The 19,383-nt window shown below is 38.2% G+C and overlaps 1 protein-coding gene across 1 annotated transcript in view; it reads left to right on the forward strand.

The window, feature by feature from the left end:
- The window catches only part of PLCB4 (phospholipase C beta 4), a 193,497-nt gene that overhangs the window by 155,810 nt on the left and 18,304 nt on the right, over window positions 1-19,383 (forward strand). The window contains exons 27-32 of the mRNA XM_050893592.1: window positions 2,693-2,781; window positions 3,214-3,364; window positions 6,092-6,141; window positions 6,262-6,327; window positions 14,160-14,275; window positions 18,738-18,813. Coding sequence (XP_050749549.1) covers window positions 2,693-2,781; window positions 3,214-3,364; window positions 6,092-6,141; window positions 6,262-6,327; window positions 14,160-14,275; window positions 18,738-18,813 — 548 coding nt within the window. The remainder of the gene's footprint in view (window positions 1-2,692; window positions 2,782-3,213; window positions 3,365-6,091; window positions 6,142-6,261; window positions 6,328-14,159; window positions 14,276-18,737; window positions 18,814-19,383) is intronic.

Genomic DNA, 19,383 nt, shown 5'->3' on the forward strand with positions numbered 1-19,383 from the left:
TCCATATTAACATGAACTAAAGGAGTTTAATTATTAGTTCTCTTCTCCCTTCCCAGATAGCTTTGACGCGTCTCATGTGTTTTTCTCATCGATACAGAACAACAGCATGATGAACAACTGGGAAATAAGTTTTGACACTCGAGTGGAATCATTAGTATTCTGTTGGCATGTGTTTTTTAATTACTTATCATCTGCAGGGACCCTCTCATTGGTTTATGAGCTATCATTAGGATCTCCATGGTTGTTTTAGCAAACCTGTAGGAAGGTATAGCTCAATTCAATAGCTGCCTACTTTCTTTTTTATTTCTTTTATTTTAACCTGTATAAGTAACATTTAAAAACTTGCACCGAATAATAACTAGAATTGGTAATGCATTGTAGGCTTTAAAAGATGCATAATTTTATTTTTCCTATAACTTAGTAATTTCTTGTGGTTTATTTGCATCAGCTACTCTGTTCCCAACAAAACACAATACTAGTATAAATTAATGCAAATGAAGTAGCATTCTCCAAGTAGAAGCTTCTATAATAGAAGTCTGTACGTAAGTAAGCATGGCTACTTAGGTTAGTGGTTAGAGTTCTCTGTAATGTACTCTTGCAGTGATTTTCCTAGTTGTATATTTAATTGCGACTCTTTTACAAAGTGCTATTCCCTACCCCCAGCTTACCTCACTGGGGAGAAAGAAAAACGTAAGCAGAGGACAAATGACAATGTGAGAAGCAGTGATGACTCACATCCCCCTTGTAGAAATGCTGAGCCTTTGGTGATGTGCTTGTCTGGTTAGTAATACAATTTACAAAGGTCTCACTCTCCCAAACATGTTAGTCATTTTTACCTTGAAGCTCGTGATAATCGGGTCCCATTTTCAAATGACGCATCATGTTAGCAGGATAGTCTTGGATTTTCATTGAAGAGTGCATGCCAAGGACAAGAAGACATGCTTATTAAGTTAGGGAAAGGGGAAACAGTCAGTGCTGAGCTACAAGGCCATTGTTATGGCTAAAAATAAATTCTACATGGTTTTTGTGTATATGAAGTAAGTTTCAGAAGACGTCATTGGGTCACGACAGTTATTGGAGACAACCTGTTTGTGCAGATAAACAGAGCTGTCAAGGGTAATGCTATGTATTTAATACAACTTTTGTTGGAATGGGAGCCCTGTCTGTGCTTTTTTTGCTTGAGAAATGCATCCAGTGACTTAAGAGGAACATCTCATAGAACAACTTAGGTTCGAAGGGAGATTATATAGTCCAGCCCCTAGTTTGCACAGGGAGGATAGCAAGTTTCTTCCCAAAGCTTTTGATGGGTTGGCTATTTTTACAGACCTGGTCAGTGGACCAGCTTCTCTGTCTTGCATCATTGTAAGCTCACTTGGAAAATGGCTGAAGAGATGACCTGAAACATGGGCAAAATTCAAATGATGATGAAAACCATGAGTGTCAGAACTGTCATTGCAGAAATAATGGCCTATTATGCTAGTGAGACCATCTAGAATAGGGTACCAAAGCATTTATCTTATAAGCAGCCAAAAATAGGGCTTTGCAGCATTCTGCAAAGAAACGGCTTCCTTGCAAGTGAAGCTCTGTCCATGGCCCTCCTAACAGTCGTGACAAAAAACCTGAGTTAATTAAATGACAGTATTTTGTAGTGAATGATGAGTCAGTCGGGCTGCAGCATTCAAACTTCCTTTCTTAAGTTACTGCTCTGACAAGGAAGGCTCCTTAATTGAGACCAGTGACCCTTTTCTCCATAATACTGAAGTTAAAGTTTCAGAGGGATCATCAAAACAGATCACTGCTGTGGTCTCTGAATGCATTATTATTGTAGGTTCTGAATCAGTTTAATTTGTAAAATCGTTTCTTGCTGTGGAGGGCCTCCTTTGCCATTTGTGAATTCTTTGACTATTGAAATTAAGCATGGAAAGGGATTATTCAATATGCAGGTAAAGATTCACGTATCTTTGTCTTCCTGTAAACCTATGCTTGCACATTTATCACTGCATATGGAAGACAGATTCAATAATCTATACGGTATCCGATGCTGGGTAGTGCTATGATACCACAAGTGGTACTGTGTCATGTGCAAGATTCAAATATTGGTCATCACGGTTCATAGAAAAGCCGTTTCACAGCCTGTCATGTTCCAGACGTGGAGCATCACAAAGGCCAGTGAGAACAGATTTCCCCGATTGCTTTAACCACCCATCTGAAACTGCTATTTAGCTGGGAAATATAACAGCATTTTCTACAGTTTCCTGCAATCCCAAGTCAGTCAGCACCCCCTCAAATAACCAAGAGACAAAGTTGTTAATGCTTTGTGGCTCAGGAGATCCCATTCTGGTCTCAAATTCTAGTGTCATCAACTGAGGGTAAGTTAGGGTAACTTCAGTCTGATGGAGTCAGTGTGTTTTTCCTAAATAAGGTACCTGGATTAATACCACTCCCTGGGTGCATTATAAACTGATTCATGCTCCTAGCGTGTTCAAGCACTGTGGCGATGAGCGCTTTCAGTCCTGCCAAGTTCACTGTGGCAAGTTGGACTATTGTTGCAAGCCATGGTTCATAACAACAGGGGTAGAGTAAAGCTCTTACAAAAGATTAATTTCCAAATTAATGCCATTAATTTAATTAATGATTAAATTCCAAAATGCCTCTGAAGATCATAAAAAGTTGATTTTTTTTTTTCTTACAGATATTGTGGATGCTTTATCAGATCCAAAGAAATTTTTGTCTATCACAGAAAAAAGAGCAGACCAAATGAGAGCTATGGGTATCGAAACTGTAAGTAGAACTTAATGACAAACACAGCCCATTTATGTTCATGCTATGTTCTTTTTTAAAGTAAACTGATCCTTCTCCAATCAATGCATGTTATCATTTCTCATTTTCAAATATAAGCCTCTTTGTCCTGCTCTGAAATACATTGGCTTATGTTAGTAAACATGTACTGAAATACCATTCACTAACTGACTTTTCACGCATCATACTAACACATCCCTTAGAAGCAGAAATTTTAAGAAATGAGAAAGGAGCCATATTTTAGTAGATAGCCATTTAGAATAGATTACAAATACTTTACTGAGTATAGTGTTTGAAAGTATGTTGCAATTTTCTTAATTATGTTTAAGCAAGTTCAGAAATTTCCCATACCCCAACTTTTATACTACAGGTAAAGCAACAATTAATTTATTAGGATGTGAATGTTTCTTTCAGAGTGATATAGCTGATGTACCAAATGACACTTCAAAGAATGATAGAAAAGGAAAAGCCAATAATGCCAAAGCCAACGTAACGCCTCAGAGTAGCTCTGAACTTCGACCAAGTACCACCACAGGCTTTGGATCTGGGACTGACGCTAAGAAAGGTAGACAAAAATCACGAGGCGCTCCCTCAGTTCTAAAGTGATTCAGAAAGTCACAGAGAAGTACTCGTTACTCAATTTTAGTTTTGCAGTTCTGTTCATTCTTACCCTTTTAGAAGGTAACTTCTTCTGCCATTGAAAGTGGTCTTTGTCTAATTGCAAATAAATTTTGTGTATTACTAAAATAGCTGTATAAAGCCAATGCAGTTTTATTTTACTAAGTGACCTCTTTGTGTAGCTGTATACCTACTGCCAGTAGTAGTAACCTGCATGACTGGGAGCAGTTAACTGAAGATCTACTGGAGGAACACCAATAGGAATGACTATTTTCTGGTATACTCCACAGAAACTCTTCTGCTTCTTTTCTCCTTCCACAAATCCCTTGGCAGAGTTGCAGATTTAAGTAATTAAAAGTATTTAGAATTCATTGGATTCTGTAGAGATTTCCCAACAATTAGAAATGTTTTCAATGTGTGGTTTTACTCTGAATAGGGATTATGGAAATGGCATGTTTATTGTAAAAAATATCCATATTAAATGTGCTTATTTATTTATAAGTGAATAAGTATTTTTTCCTCACTATTCACTGTTCACTCTACAAAATCATCTTAGAGAGTCAAATGGGATTATTTGTTTCTCACATATCGTCACAGGTAATGAAGATTAAGTGAGAAAACAAATTTGTACAGCTGAATGAAACACAATAAATATTTCTGTTAAAGGGCCACAAGAATTAGAATCTGTCTCACTCTCATCCACCTTGGCCCAAAGGGATTGATAGGAGTGAGAAAGTGCACTGACTGCTCTTGTTCTTAAACTTCAGCAGACATGGCTGAATACACACATGTGAAGGGATCTCTTGAGAAACAAGATGCCATTTCTCTGGAGTCACTTTTGGCAATAAAACAGGTCGTCTCTGGCACCTGAACTCTTTCAGTTCTTCTCTGGTGTAAAATCCATATTATTTTATGTAGTGAGGTGTTTTCGTATTTCATGTATAATCACCAAGATGCACAAGTATTAGTTTTATTGTGCATTAATTAAGCATGAAATTTGCTGGGGTTGGCAACTAATTCCTGGTTGCCATGGTGTCAGACCTGGTGAACAAAGTAAATCAATCTGCATTTTAAAATAAAATCCTGAGGAAGTTTGTTTAGAACACAGCATGCCTGATGCAGCCCTGGTCTTAAACTGAGGTTTCAGTACTTACACATTCTTGTCTGCAACCATTTTTATCCGTATTGTTGCATGTTAAAATTGAGCTGTTCATTTTTATATCCCATGTAATGATCCTTATTTTGTATTACTTATCACTATGAGCTTTTAAGATCTGAATAATTCTACCATTTTTACAATATACAACTCACCTTGCTATTCGAAATTGTGTATCCAGCAAGATAGGGTCTCTGGGGAAGGCTTTCAAATGCACAAGAACGTTGGGGTTTTTTGTTCTCTGACTTTCAGTAATAGTTGTGATTTGTGTTTTTGAAAACTTCAGCCTCTATCTGTGCCTAAATCTGTTCCAGTCTCATTTACTAGACTAATCTTAATACTATATAATTTAGCAGAATCTTATGCTTCTAAGAAAATAAAAAATTCGTGTTCCCTAAGGAGATTGCCTACCTTTCACCCCCCCCATTCCCTTTTTTTGTCTTTTACAGCATCTGAATATTTTCCAGTTAAATTTACCTTAAAAGGCAGAAAGTCCTTTTCAAGGCAGGGCGAATCTTACAGTCCACAGACATGATTAAAAGCAATTAACTAAATACGTTTGCAGTGTATCTATGTACAGGCGAACATTTTTGTCTAAAAACTCAGAAAAACTTACGCATTACCAGTCTCATGGCATTGTGTTGACATTTTTATTAATGATTGCATGTAGGATGTGCTTAGTAGTTTAAAAAAAAATCATAATATGTCACAAAACATTTATTAAAGCATAAACATGAAATGAGATTGGGTTTTGTTTGCATTGCAGTTAAGGTGATCAAAATATATTTTCCTTCATCTAAATAGTACTGTTAGTCTTCTATGATGGATTTGCTTGTTGTATTGAATTTTCATTAGAATTTTCACTCCTTATGATTTTGTGTTTCTGCTCCATTTTTAACTCTCCTTTAGTCTTGGAGTGTACTGTTGCTCCTTTTAGGAGCATTAACCAAAATGCAAATTTTACTTCCATTAACATACAGGCTGCAGGTACATTTTCACTCCTACAATTTTTGTGTTTTAAATTGAGGAGGAGAAGTATACCTAACCTCAGTCAACCCTTTATGTAGTCATGTAGAACCTTACCCAAGAAGCCTCCCCGCTGAAACGAGTGGTGCCAGAGCAATCTCCAGCTATGGACCAAAATTCTGAAGTTTGCGTGGTTCAATTTTAATGTACATAAATGGTTTGCTGTGTTTTCAGAAAGGAGCTTTTTCAGTTCTTAGATTGCTGTGTTTTGACACTTCAGTCCAGAACTGTAAGAGATTAAAATACACTTATTGATTCATTTCTTTTTTCACAAGGCCATTGATTGAGCAGTGCATTTGAAAAGGAAATTAACTGTATCTTAGCTATATCTTGATGAATAATTTTCTCATTAACCTGCAATTATTTTTTATGTGGTGAAAAACATTAATTGCTAACTTAAATGTAGGTTTCTGTGGTAAAACTCAAATTTAAAAGTATGAGATATACTAGTATGTATGAAGATTTAGACAAACTGTATCAATACCTTCCTAGGTATAGACCTTATTCCTCAAGTGAAGATAGAAGATTTAAAGCAAATGAAGGTAAGTATGGACACAAGCTTTTCAAGGTGTGTTCCTAATTATTTGTTTTAAGCAGCCAGATTTTATCTGGTTAAAGTCAATATGACCACAGAAAAATTGATCCAACTTCTCTTTTTGTAGGCTTATATAAAGCATTTAAAGAAACAGCAGAAAGAGCTGAATGCCTTAAAGAAGAAACATGCAAAGGTATGATCATTAAGAGCGCTCTGAGCAACACACTCTAATTGAAAAAAGTTGCAGCACTCACTAGCACAGACAGCTCCTAATTAAATTGTAGGGAAAAACTAAGGAACAGTAGTTGGACCACCAAGAAAGGCCCTATATGTTTTAAATGTACTGAAATATGCTCCAGTAAGCAAATTTTCCCCTTAGCAACCCTTTGTATGTCTCCCTGAGTTTCGGTGCGCATTTGTTTGACCCATATAAGCACCCAAAGCTCACCTTCTTCCAGTAATGATTTTATCTAGCTCCCTCTTGCATGACGTATTGACAGGCAGCTTGGAAAAAAAAGGCAGTAATGATGTGAGAGGGTGCTGCATCGAAGACAGGCAGTGGAGAAACTGCAAAATCACCAAAGAGAACTGGAAGGTGTAACTGAAGAATGAAATGCCCTATTCCTCCTCGCTTATACCTGTGTTAACCACTTTATAGTCAGCTTTTTGCTTGGTACTGTTGGCAGTGATGTCCCAAATACATACAACACTATCACAAATATACTTTACATTAGAAAAATCACAGCCAATGTTCTCCTGCCCTTTATCATTAGAAAACCATTACTCTTGTTAAAGAGGCATAACAAGTGAAGAAAGTATCATGAGTTCTGAATTTTGGCAATACATACAAATCCATTCTGGGCTTTGGGGGCAGTTACTCCCTTGCTGTCTTTGATTGCAGATTTCATTACAGATCTGACGTAATGTAGTTGCCTGGGCATTTTTAATATCAGTCTGTGTGCTTATTTTCATGACTGTCATTCAGGCGTGGGACTCTATGTCTGTACAATGAAGTATGAAGAAATTGCTTGCAGTAATTGGCACTTTTGTGGGGCTCTTAGTATTAAAAGTAGTATAAGAAAATTAAATAGTTACATTTCAGACTCCTTATTGACTCTATGCAGAAGGGAAATGAGTGATTTCTCCATTTTAGTGTTGTGTGCAAAGCCCATGCTCAAGAAAAAGTGTCTGTCATCCACACTTCTGGGCATGGACAGTTTCTAGACCTTCCTAGGGTTGATCTTTTAGGGGGCTTCTTATTTTTAAACACTACTTTCTCATTCATTGGACAACATCCAGCAGTTTGCTATAGCAGCTTTTTGGTAATGAAAATGGTACCATGGTTACGTAGAAAACAGCCATACTCAATGATCTATGTCCCTGATGTATGTGACCCACAGTAGTGTAAGGATATCTTAGCCAAGACTGCGCTTGCTAATGTTAAAAAAAATTGACCCATCTGTTGAGGCTTGCACTTGCTTCCTGTAATCTGAGGAAAAAATTGCCAGCCACAATCTGAAAATGCTGTGCACTTAGGCTTTCAGCATTAGCTCAAGCACGGCAATTTTAGGTCTGAGCCAGCCTGTGTCCTGCTGGTCTTAAGTACAGAGTGCAAGTCTGTCCTAACAAGAAAGTGCCTGTCTAGAGCATGCCTAGTAAGGGCAACTTCTTGAATTTGGAGAGGAGAGTCTGAGCAGAAAAGCGTGGCCATATTAGCTCGCAGATGATCTTAGGGAAGTGCTTGGTGTACTCATCACTGTTTTTAATGCATTTTATCAGCTGGGGTGTAGCAGGAGAGCTATGCAGTTAGTTATCCATGATCAGCTTGAGGAAGCCTGTGTGTTAAGCAGACTGAACTTAAAAGTTCCAGAAATAGGTTGGCTCTCATTTAACCATAGACACTCCAGAGATCTGGAGGAATAAGTAAACGGAAGGGAATTGTTCATGTTGTTTAAGGAAAGAAAAGTCCAGTACTTTTCCATCTAAAGTTGGCCTTGGAAAATGCATTATGGAAAATGAATGCATGCAAGTGTGTAAGAGAGAGTAGGTTGAGAGGAAGGAGTTGTGATCTAAGCAGTGTAATAGCTAATCTGGTAGCCCTGGGCAGAGCTAGTTAAGGAAGACGACAGCAGTAAGGGTCACTTTTACTGACAGCATCTACTCAGTGTAGAGAAGTATTAGCAGCTCCACTGAAATGGTGGCTGGTGGAAGTTGGTTGCTCTGTATGAAAACACGTCAGTCTGTTTTGTCAGGGTATAGGACTGTTAGAGATACCACATTTCCAGATTAATAGAAAAATTAACTGGTGCCAGGCTTTTCAGAATACAACACTCTCTGTCTGTGTGTTTCTTTGATGCTATCTTTCTTTTTATTTACTTCTGTTCAGTGTTTCAGCCATTTTGACTCCAGCAGCCATGATAACATTCTCCTAACATCCCTCTGCACATTGTCACTAATCTGTTTTTCCTACATGGCATAGCTCCTTACAACTGTAATACCCAGTATATACGCACACACAGACACATCACACACTATGACTTCACTTTGATGGTTTTGATATTAATCCGTTTTTTTAAGAGAAGGATGTTTTGGCAGGTGGAGGTACAATCTTCACTGTTCCTTTTTTCACTTTTGTGTAGGAAAAATAAGACATCTAGTCTAAGTAGGGTAGAGATCATTAGATTGGCAGCAAGGTCACTGTTCTTAGTATCATCATTACTACACAGCCAGTCTGTGACTGATAGAACTAAATTTGCCCATTGTCTAATGTCAGATTAGCGTCTTGCAAAAAAAATGCAGAATTTTGGATTTCACAAAGTCTATGAATAGTTAAGAGTTGAGATTTCACTCAGGATTGAGAATCATGTAAAAGGTACATATATAAAGCTCTGCAAAGACAGGACAATGCTTTTAAAGAAATCCTGAAGGATTGTAGGGGAATAATAGAGCAAGTAGAAATTAAAGGCAGGACAAACTGTAGGGAATACTGGAGAGTGTCAGTATTTCACAGCAAGTTCAGTTTCAGAGTCAATGTGCAAGTATAGTTTCTCTGCTTCATAGAATCATAGAATAGTTTGGGTTGGAAGGGACCTTTAAAGGCCAGCTAGTCCAACTGCCCTGCAATGAGCAGGGACATTTTCAACTAGATCAGGTTGCTCAGAGCCCCGTCCAACCTGACCTTGAATGTTTCCAGGGATGGGGCATCTACCACCTCTCTGGGCAACCTGTTCCAGTGTTTCACCACCCTTATCGTGAAAAATTTCTTCTTTATATCTAGTCAGAAGAACCTGTTCAGTTCTGCAACAGAGCTGTTGCCTCTAGTTTTTGAACCAAATCCTCTGCTTAGTTTGTGGCCTGGCTATGAAGGAAGAGAGAGTTGAAGGGGGGAGAGTGAATATTCTCCAGGCTGGTTTAGTCTCTGAAAAGGTAAGTCTGCATGAGTATGACTGAAGTAGCATTGTGCTGCTGTTGGGATTGCTGAAGAACAGATGATAGCTCTTGTGAGCAAAGAACACGATCCAAACCTCAGCCCATTTACTTTGTGAATTAGTTTCACGTAACAGGGCATTCTGAATCTGGAATGAGACAGGTCACTGTGAGAAAACAGTGTAGGTTTGCAGATGTGCAAAGAATGTGGGACATAATTCTTTAAAAAGGGGGGAAAAAAAGCCAAGGAGTGGGAAGCTAACGCAGATTTCTTTGATGATACCATGAGAAATACAGTATTTTTAGGGAGGAACATGTTGCGAGGATTATATGTAAATCTTTGTAGTTAACTCCTAGGGCAAATTATTTGTCATCTGTTGGACAGTGAGCAAAGCTGGTCCTAGAGGCTGGGACAAGAGGAAAAAATGAATAAGTGTTCCTGAGAAATGGGTGAGCTTTCTCAAGAATCCTCACATTCACAAAGGGAATTTGGAAAAAAAGTTACTTGTAAAGAAACGTTTACATATCCTTATTGCTTGAGATTATTGAGGAGCCACAAGAATCGGTGGGATCTGAGAAGCTGGTACTAGAAAGGCCAGGCCCCTGGGATTCTGTCTGTGTGACAGATTTCATCATGGTCGTGTTCTGTCACTTTAAAGTAGATCAGCAGCTGCTGCGAGGAGTTTGAAACTGTTGGCCCATGTATGGATTGTGTTCTTTTACATCATCTGTAATACTGCCATTATTTAAGGGACAGTAATGCAGTAGCGGTAAGATCTTCAAAAGTACAGAAAGCAACAAAGATATTCTGTCCTTCATGGGTCTGTTTAAAATCCAGGCATGTGAAATGCACCTTTTTGGCATCAGTAGACAGGACTGCCAACAAGCAAATCAGAATACTTTTGTAGTGGCACTTATTTTGCAAGCTATCAACCTCTGATGCTGTAGTATTCCTTTTGTTTGACTTCTGAAAAACAGTGGCAAATTAATGTAATGATAACCATTTAAAAAAAATTCAATGTTAGGAATAACTTTCTCTTGAATCTTAGGTCTGGTAACCAGTGCTTTTGGTGATTTTAAAATAATATGTCCAGCCACTTCTGCATATTGCAGAAATGTTTTCCTTTAAACAATGCATTCATAAAAATGCCTACACTGGGCAGCTTTTGAAATAAAGTATTTCCTGCCTACATTCCCTGAAGTAACTTTAATCTCCCAGTACGAATATTACTGTGCAACTGCAGAGTGGCTGATGTGTCTGAATGATGTCCATTGGTTTATATCTTTTTTTATCAAGTTAGATCTTGAGTACTGTTTAGGTGAATGATCTGGGGTGGCAACACAGGTGGATGGGCTATAAAGGCAAGGAGACGTGCATATGTGAGGGTCTCAGTCACTGAATTAATCTGTTAGCAGCCTACTTCTATGGGCCCCTACTGAATTTTAATATTTTGCAGGGATGTCACGTAGTTCTTGTGCTTCTTGGGTTAGACAGAAGAGGAAGGATAGTGAGGGATTATCTTGATATATTCTCTTAACAGTCAACAGCACAACAGATTGTAGTATACGGTTCTAGCGGTTTCAGACAAGACAGTGATAGTCACAAGTGCCTCTGTAAGGAATTTAATATGGCCATAGACAGTAACCAGAATTGTATAATTACCTCCCAAAATATGAATCCCAGAATTCATCTCCTGCACATTTATATTGATACTGAATATATGTACTGTTTGAAATAAAGCCTAGTAAAAAAAGAACGTTTAAAAAATCTCCATTTCACAATGCAAAAGTGACAGTACAAAAGACTATGGGACTCTAGATTAATAAAGTTCTGCAAAATGGATTGCTGATTTGGAAATGATAGTTTCTTTTTCTTTATTTCCTCATTTTTGTATTCTGTAATGAGAATCCTCCAGACTTCAGTTGTCAGTTGTACACAGAAGTATTTATGTTGCTTTAGGGAGATACTAGGCAGGAATAACAGTTTGTATCATAGGAACTTACTTTCTCTTCTCTTCAATAGAATGAATTGTGATTTCTGCCCCCCCCAATGGAACTATATATGATTCTTTACTTTTTTTTCCATGGATAGTCTTGCTGTGATCAATTAGGTGGCCTCTCAGAATGCTGGCTGAACTGTAGCTTCAGTTTGTAATATAATCATTAAATGTAATTTGTGAATATATTCATGTAAAAGGCATGTGAATTCAAACTGCAAATTCAGTGGCCTTGAGGAAATCATGAGAGACCTAGCTGAGGCGACTTCTATCTGCAAACATATTCTGAATCAGCCCAGAACACGTTACCACCTGAAACTTTGCATCTGAAAACAAAGTATACTGAGAGTGTTTTAAGATGCTACAAAACCACTTGTATTTCTTAGAATCTTGACAAAAGTTTGTGACACAGAAGTTTGTGATGAATTTTCCTTTAAGCATAGACAGAAAATCAGCTAACCCCTGCATCAGCTAACCCATTTTAAATAGTGTTCCAGGGGTTGAAGGTCATATAATTCAAGGGACTTCTGGTAGGGAGTTGACTCCTAGTACTCTTTGTGCCTTGCATGTGAAGGTTATTAGTAGCCCATCTTCCTCTTCCAGCTCTTTTTATATTGTGCACAAACAAGTGCATATTCCGTGAACTGGATGGGGAGAAGGACCAGGGAAGGAAATGAGGGGGATATGGTCCACAACATATGGTTCAGGTACAAGATAGAGTTGTGCCTGAGCAGTAAGTAGCAGTAGAGGGGAGTCTGCAAAAGATTACAGTGGGTTTGTGATAAAGAGAGAAGGCTTAAATCATAGTTGTCCTGAGGGAAAAGCAGGGATTCTAGTTCTACGTGATGTGCCATCCCAGATTATGGAGAAGTGTCACGTGAATGGGCAGATGTCTCATGCTTTGCAATGTTTGCGCTTAGTCTTTTATGGCAAGAATTGTATTGTTCTGTTCATCTAGGGGAGAGTGGGTAGTTTGAGAGATGCTCTCAGTCACTTCACCTGTGGCTGGCTGGTACTGTCAAGCTTATGTCATTCTTTTCGCTGTCCATATTTTTTCCTACCTGGTTAGTCAGTGTAAATACTCCCTGGTGAAGCTGGCATGTTTTAATGTTGATGGAGTCTATTTGTTTCCCTTTAAATCCTCTGCAGAACAGAAAATTCACTCTAAATACAAAATTTGGAAGCTGTATGCGTTCCCCAGGGAAGTGCTTGGCAGACGTTGGAGTGCTGGGGTACAGCCTAGGGCTAGACTTTTAAAAGCATCAAAACATTTGTATTAATGTTTTGGTAAAAGTGAATGTAAAAGTCTTTAGTATTTTTAGAGGAAGAAATAGTGATAAGGCAAACACAGGTGTATAGAAAATAATAACAAAAAGCAGTAGAACAGCGAGGGTAGAATAAATGCAAAATGAGCTATAAAACAAAACAGAGATAAAGTCCTGGAAGAGGCCAAATTAATTAATGCAAGGCTTTTTGTCACGATTAGATAAAATGTGGAGCAATTGCATATTAATAAAATAACATAAATTAACAAACAACATTTTTTTTCCTATTGTAATGTAAATTCAATATTTAGTGCTCTCCGTGGTAGTTAAATATTTGCATCATTATGAGCAGCTGTTCTGATAAAGGAGAATACGAAGTCAAGTTCAATAATGAAGTCTACATGTAAGTGCCAAGTGAAGTGTGTTGTTTCTGGTACAGTCTTGTAATGGAAAGGAACTGTCTGTACGCTAGACCCAAGTGTGTAACATGCGCATTAGCGATTCATCTTTTCATCATAGGAACAGTTTTTTCTTCCCCTTCCATAGATAACCTCCTCTGCCACTTCACCAATGTAAATCACATAACTATAGTAGTGACAGCAGGTGAGCATTGATGTGAAACACTTCACAGGTAGCCCTTTATGTCCCATTTATCAGCATGTGCTGTATTGTTGGGGGGGGGGGGAAACAGGGGGCAATGGTTATTTGCAGCAGTCTGCATGTGTAATTGAAAGTTGTATTGCACAGCTTACTGTCACTTGCAAAGGGAGATGATCTGCAACAAGGTGGAATTTCTTAATGATAAGATCGCTGCTGTCATTAGGGGTCATGGGCCAGATCTTCAGAATGTCAGTTTTTAACGATTTGATTTTTAGCTATTGTTTGGACTTCAAGCTATTTGATTTGCAGGGGCCAAGGGGCTAGCACTGTATTCAGTATGAGATACGTAGAGGTAGGGAGGACTGGGTTGAGTTTTTTCTCCTCTGCATTCAGAAACTTCGAATGATATAATCTCAGCTTGTAAATCTGATTTTTTACATTGCACTTAAATGGACATTTATTCAAAAAGATGAAATTTTTTCCCATCATTCTTTTGTTTTAAGGTAACCATATGCCATATTTTTAAGGTCCGCTACAGATGTCATTTTTCAAACAAAGAAGAAATGTTTTAGCACCTATGGTGGAATATCTGGAACCTTTAACATCAGATGGCTAAACCAGATTAAATTCCATTGTCAAAGTTATCTGTTCATGCACTGCATTGATATTTTTACACTGTAAGAAAACTAAACATTAGAAATCCAGCAACCTAATTGTAAGGTCCTACTGTTTTCCAGGAGCACAGCGCTATGCAGAAGTTGCACTGCACGCAAATTGACAAAATAGTGGCACAATATGATAAAGAAAAGGTATCATACGAGAAAATGTTAGAGAAGGCAATCAAGAAGAAGGGGTAAGATATTATTTTAAAATATTTTTTTAGACTTAAAATAGATTTTATGCTTTTGTGGTCTGGAATAAAACATTTGTAAAAAGGTTATTCATATGAATGAATTGCAGCTTGAACCAGCATCCTACATCAAACTGAGTATGAGCTGCTTGAAGGCACTAGCAATGGCCATAAATATTGTACTCACTTTGCCTTTCTCTACTCTTCTACTATCAGAGTTTGAAAATTAAAAGCAAAGGAGTTGCCTCAAATTTTTATTTCTGTGGTCTGATCTGGTCTCACTGCATTGCCCGGGGAATGTCGCTGTTGTGTTCCGTGAGAGCAGACCAAGGTCCTCAATAGCTCTAATGACCAGAAAGAAGCAATTATTTGATTTTGGGAGAAAGCTGGCTTCTAAATCCTGAACGTTTTAGAATGATAGAGTTGTGCTGTGCTGTCAAGTTGAAGTTTCTTTCTAACAAACCTTCAGATCCTTAGCTGGGATAAATCAGTATTGCTCCTTTGACTTGAGTGAAGCTGTTTTGGTTTGCACTAGCTGATGGCCTGGGACATTATCTGTGTGAATCTCTTAATTGTCCCAGAAAAGTTCCTGGAACATACTGGTGACTTTAATAAAATGTGCCTTTTACAGTGCCATTTGGGATTATGTAGCAGGACCTGCTGTTGCCTTGCTGCTATCGTGTAATCTGGCAGCAGTTTCTCATCTCCATCTTTCACCCTATGACTGGCATTTCATTGAGACAGTGGTTTATACTATAATACTGTGACCTAAAGCAGCAATTACTTTATTTAGTTCTATATCAAGCTATGCTAATAGTTAGCCTTAATTTCATATTGTTGTCATCTGGCAACAACAAGTGGCAACCGACTCACTGAATACTGAACATAGATGCCTCTGACATTGGATTCTTCCACAAATACTTTTTGTTTTATAAATTATTTGGAATGGCGGTGGGTTTTGAGTGTGCATGTTATAAACTTGCAATGGAACAGAAATAGAACTGTCAGAAGTAAACAAGGTAAGGAGAATTCTCCTCACTAAATTATTAAAAGCTCTTTAAAAAGCTTGTGTTGGTTTTTTTTATCCAAGAAAGGAGAACTGTAAGCATGCAAATACTTCTAATCCAAGTAGTTCCTTCCAGAAAATTACTACTACTCCAAACAGAGAGGGAACAACTACAGGACTAATTAATTTAATGTGGCTTTGATTCAATTTCCATTGAATATAACACAACAGAAGGTTATTGATATAGCTGGATTTATAATTACAGTCAGGGTATTTACTCCAGTGGCAGTGAACTAAGCCCTGGACATTGCACCTTAATTATCATGGGGGGAGACAGACTTCCCTGTGCTCTAGTATTTAAGAATCTCGTATCAGAAGAGTCAGGAGTGGCCTGAGAAGAAGCCGGTGCCTCTGCCTGTCTAGGCAAAACAGCAAATGAAGGTGTGTCAGGAAGTTAAAGGTGGTAATGGCTGTCTCTGTGCAGTAAATAGTGGAAGGCGCTGGGTAACAATGCTTTCCAGAGTAACCCCAAATGGGACAAGTATAAAAGCAGTTGATAATTTGATTCCCAGTTTGAGATCGCTTCATTGGCTACTTGCAGTGTCTTTGCTTAATTTTATAATGCTTCTCTCATAGATGCCAAAGCCTTTATGATAGTTTTAAATTATCATAAAAAGTTAAAATAAAAAAGTTGGAAATGACTACTCCAGAAGCAGATCCAAACACTGTTCCTCACCATGATTCCATACTTTCCATGTACTCCAGAGGTCTCAGTCATCTGATGGCTCTTCAGTGTTACAAGAATAACTACTGGTATCTAATTAACAGCCAAATCAAATCCAGCATCAGCACAGACTTTCTGTGAAAACACTTTTTAATTCTGTATCAAAGTGTTTTAAGGGCTTCCTTCACGGTCATTGTGTATGCAGCCCTGAAAGCCCATTCAGCAAGTTACTTATGCACGTACTTCTCCTCACCCCAACTGTGCAGTATATTTAAGGGCATTCTTAAAAGTGAACACATTGGTTGAGACTTAAAGATTTTATTGAACTGAAATGATCTGATGAATAAGGGGTCCTGGGTTCAGTGAGTACAGGACATGCTCCATTTCCTTGGCTATCATTTTGGAACTTTTACAAGCAATAGAAGTTGTAAAAGAACATGTAAAAAGTGTTTTCAGGGCATTCATATTGAAATTGTCAGATACTTCCTGAAAAAAAGGCTTTTTGATAGGTGTATAGAAGACTTCTGATTTTGTTGTGCAGTTTTTCGTGGTCCGTTTCTGCCACATGGTGTGACAAATGTCAACTGCGTATTGTTCAGCAAAGTAGAATTTTTTAATCACATCACTGACAGATGGACAGGATTTTGCTCCCTGTGCTATTTCTGTTGTACACTTCAAATGCTTACAAGTCTCGGATAGCCTTATGGGGATACGTATGCTCGTGTTCTCACTCTGAAGTGGAGTTGAGGGCACATAAAGATCTTTCTGATTTATCGGGACTGTCCAGAAATTCAAGTGTATGTGTGTGCGTGAGCATGGACATGTGACATTGGGTTGGGCTGTCCCTGGGTATTTGTTCCCAACTGTGACTTGATGGTTTAACCATGGACTATGCCACTGCACTTGGGGACAATTCTCGTTATGTCCAGCCTGGCTGGAAGTTGCCTTGAGATATAATGAAAGCTGCATTTCCAGGGAAGGGATCAGCTGGTGGTTTTGATGTCTGGGGTTCTGAAAAGTCCAATGATTGAACCAATTAGACTAATTTGGGATAAAATATGTTTGATTCACCTAAGAAGCAGTCTCTTTCATAGTGTATGACAAATCATATATGAATTATAGCCAGACTCTGACTGCAGCTACCCACATGCATAATCAAAGACACTTTCTTTCCAGCTGCATTTTTTTTTCAGGCAGAGGTAACAGTGGTCAGAACCTGTCTCTATGCCTTTATATTACTTCCAAAGTGTCAAATGAGTGTTAGAAATCTCTACAAAAATTTCCTTGCTATGACTAGAAAATAAATGACTAGTCCTTCTGGTGGCCATTGGGAACACAAGGCACATCACACTACTATTTTCAGTAAGGGCTTTCGTGGTACTGTTTGATGATAAAATTTTCTGCTAATTTCCATAAGTTTAGCAGTACCTTGATATTAAAATAGGATTTAAACTCGTTAAGGGTTTCATAAATATCCTTTTCTAGAGCAAACATGGATTAATGTTACTGCAGTCAAGCAATAACCATTCTTACTGGGGCCAGCTTCAGATGATAAAATGAACGTGGCTCCATCCACTCAGTGGAGTTACACCATTTTACGTCAGTGGATGGTCCAACACAGAAATATTACCGTGATGTTAAAATAGACTCCTCTCAATATATTGTATTATTCCAGACAAAAAACCAGAGACTTCCCATGTGTGAATTTGTATTCTGTTGTAAAAACCCTTCACTGCAAAAAAGGGAACAAGAAGATTGGTAAAGATGGAGCTTGTCAGCCTTCAAAAATTTATTGACTTTGGTGAGACAGTAATTGAAATTCCTGTTGTAGCTGCAATGGAATGGTTTTTCTGTACATCCGTCCCACCCAGTGCGCGGCCCAAGTAATTTGGCTTAGAGAAGGAAATTCTGTGGGTGAGAGGAAGAAGTCATCCATCTCCTAACCCACAGGCACGTCAGGGGAGCTTCAGCATGGGCCCTCTGCAGGCATTTTACCAGCCTGTTCCTTAGGATCATGCACCACTCCTGCATTAAACAAGCTTTGCAACTTGCATTCAACACCATTAACTTTACCCAAACACAAAGGCCATGCTGTATTCAGCTTATTGCAGGAGTGAGGGCTGTCTTCAAGATTCGTTGCTTTTCAAGTCGTATAAGGTGTCTAATGTCTTGGATTCATCCACATAGGTTGGTGTGGTCTGCAAGGGTAATGAGGCCCCCTTCTTTGCAACCCATTTCTCACAGAGGGGCACTTACACTTTCAATAGGCGTTCAAATTTAGTATGCCCAAATTGCCCTGTGAGGTAGTTATTCAAATGACTTCTTTTTCTCTGCCTCAAACTAAAAAAAAACTAGCAAAAATTACTTCTAAAACGGAGGATAAAATCATGGCAAGGCAATGAATATGCCTGTAAGTTTTCAGGCAGAAACTGGTTTCTCTTGGCAAGGTATTTTAAGCCTGGAAACGGAACCAAGTACCATAAATGGAGATGCTTGACATATCCTCAGCAACAGAATAATTGCTGGGCCAATCTAGAATTAATCGTGTGGTGTTTGAACTGAATGACCGTTAATCCAACAATATTTTGTAAGTTGTGAATAAATTGCCGGAAGAAATAATTTCATTCCAATACGCTGCAGCACTTCAACTTTGATTAACATTTTAATTAGTAAGAGCTGACTGAATGGGAAGATGTTTAACTTGTGGCACACATTTGCAATTTTCCTTTTTTTAGAGGAAGTAATTGTCTTGAATTGAAGAAAGAAACGGAAATTAAAATTCAGACACTAACATCAGATCACAAATCTAAGGTAAGCAAACAGCCAATTTCAACACATGCAACATCTGAAAGAGAGATTTTGAGACCCAAGTGGTAGTTAATTTTCTTGGAAGCATATGAATGATTTTCAGCAATAATAACGTGTTGAAAAGAATGGGAGTAATCGAGTGTCTAAAAGTGTTTCTTAAAAAAATTTTTAAAAGCAACATCAATTTCCTGCCCTTTTAAAATCATTGAGGGAAGTGCCATATTCATGCCTCATGAAAGTAAACGGGTCATTTGTGTCAGTTGTAGCTAAACAAAGAGACGAATATATTCTATGTGAAATTTAGATGCTAAATACTTTCTCAAAATATATACATAAAGAAGTTTCTTTTTCATTTTCCCTCATTGTCACCATGGCCAACACTTGCTAGTCTGTCTCTTAGGGAAGGAGGGGTCCAAGTTGCTCTTGAACCAAGTGCCTCCTTATTTCTAATATTTTTTTTCTCTATTGCTTAGTTGCATTGTTTTCTCCAAGGTGCTGGAGAATAAAAGTGCTCTGAGACTCAACCTCAGTTCATTTGAAAAAGCTATTCTCAAGCTGTGATTCGTGGCTCAC

Source organism: Gymnogyps californianus, chromosome 3 (assembly GCF_018139145.2).
Source record: "Gymnogyps californianus isolate 813 chromosome 3, ASM1813914v2, whole genome shotgun sequence".
Classification (NCBI taxonomy): domain Eukaryota; kingdom Metazoa; phylum Chordata; class Aves; order Accipitriformes; family Cathartidae; genus Gymnogyps; species Gymnogyps californianus.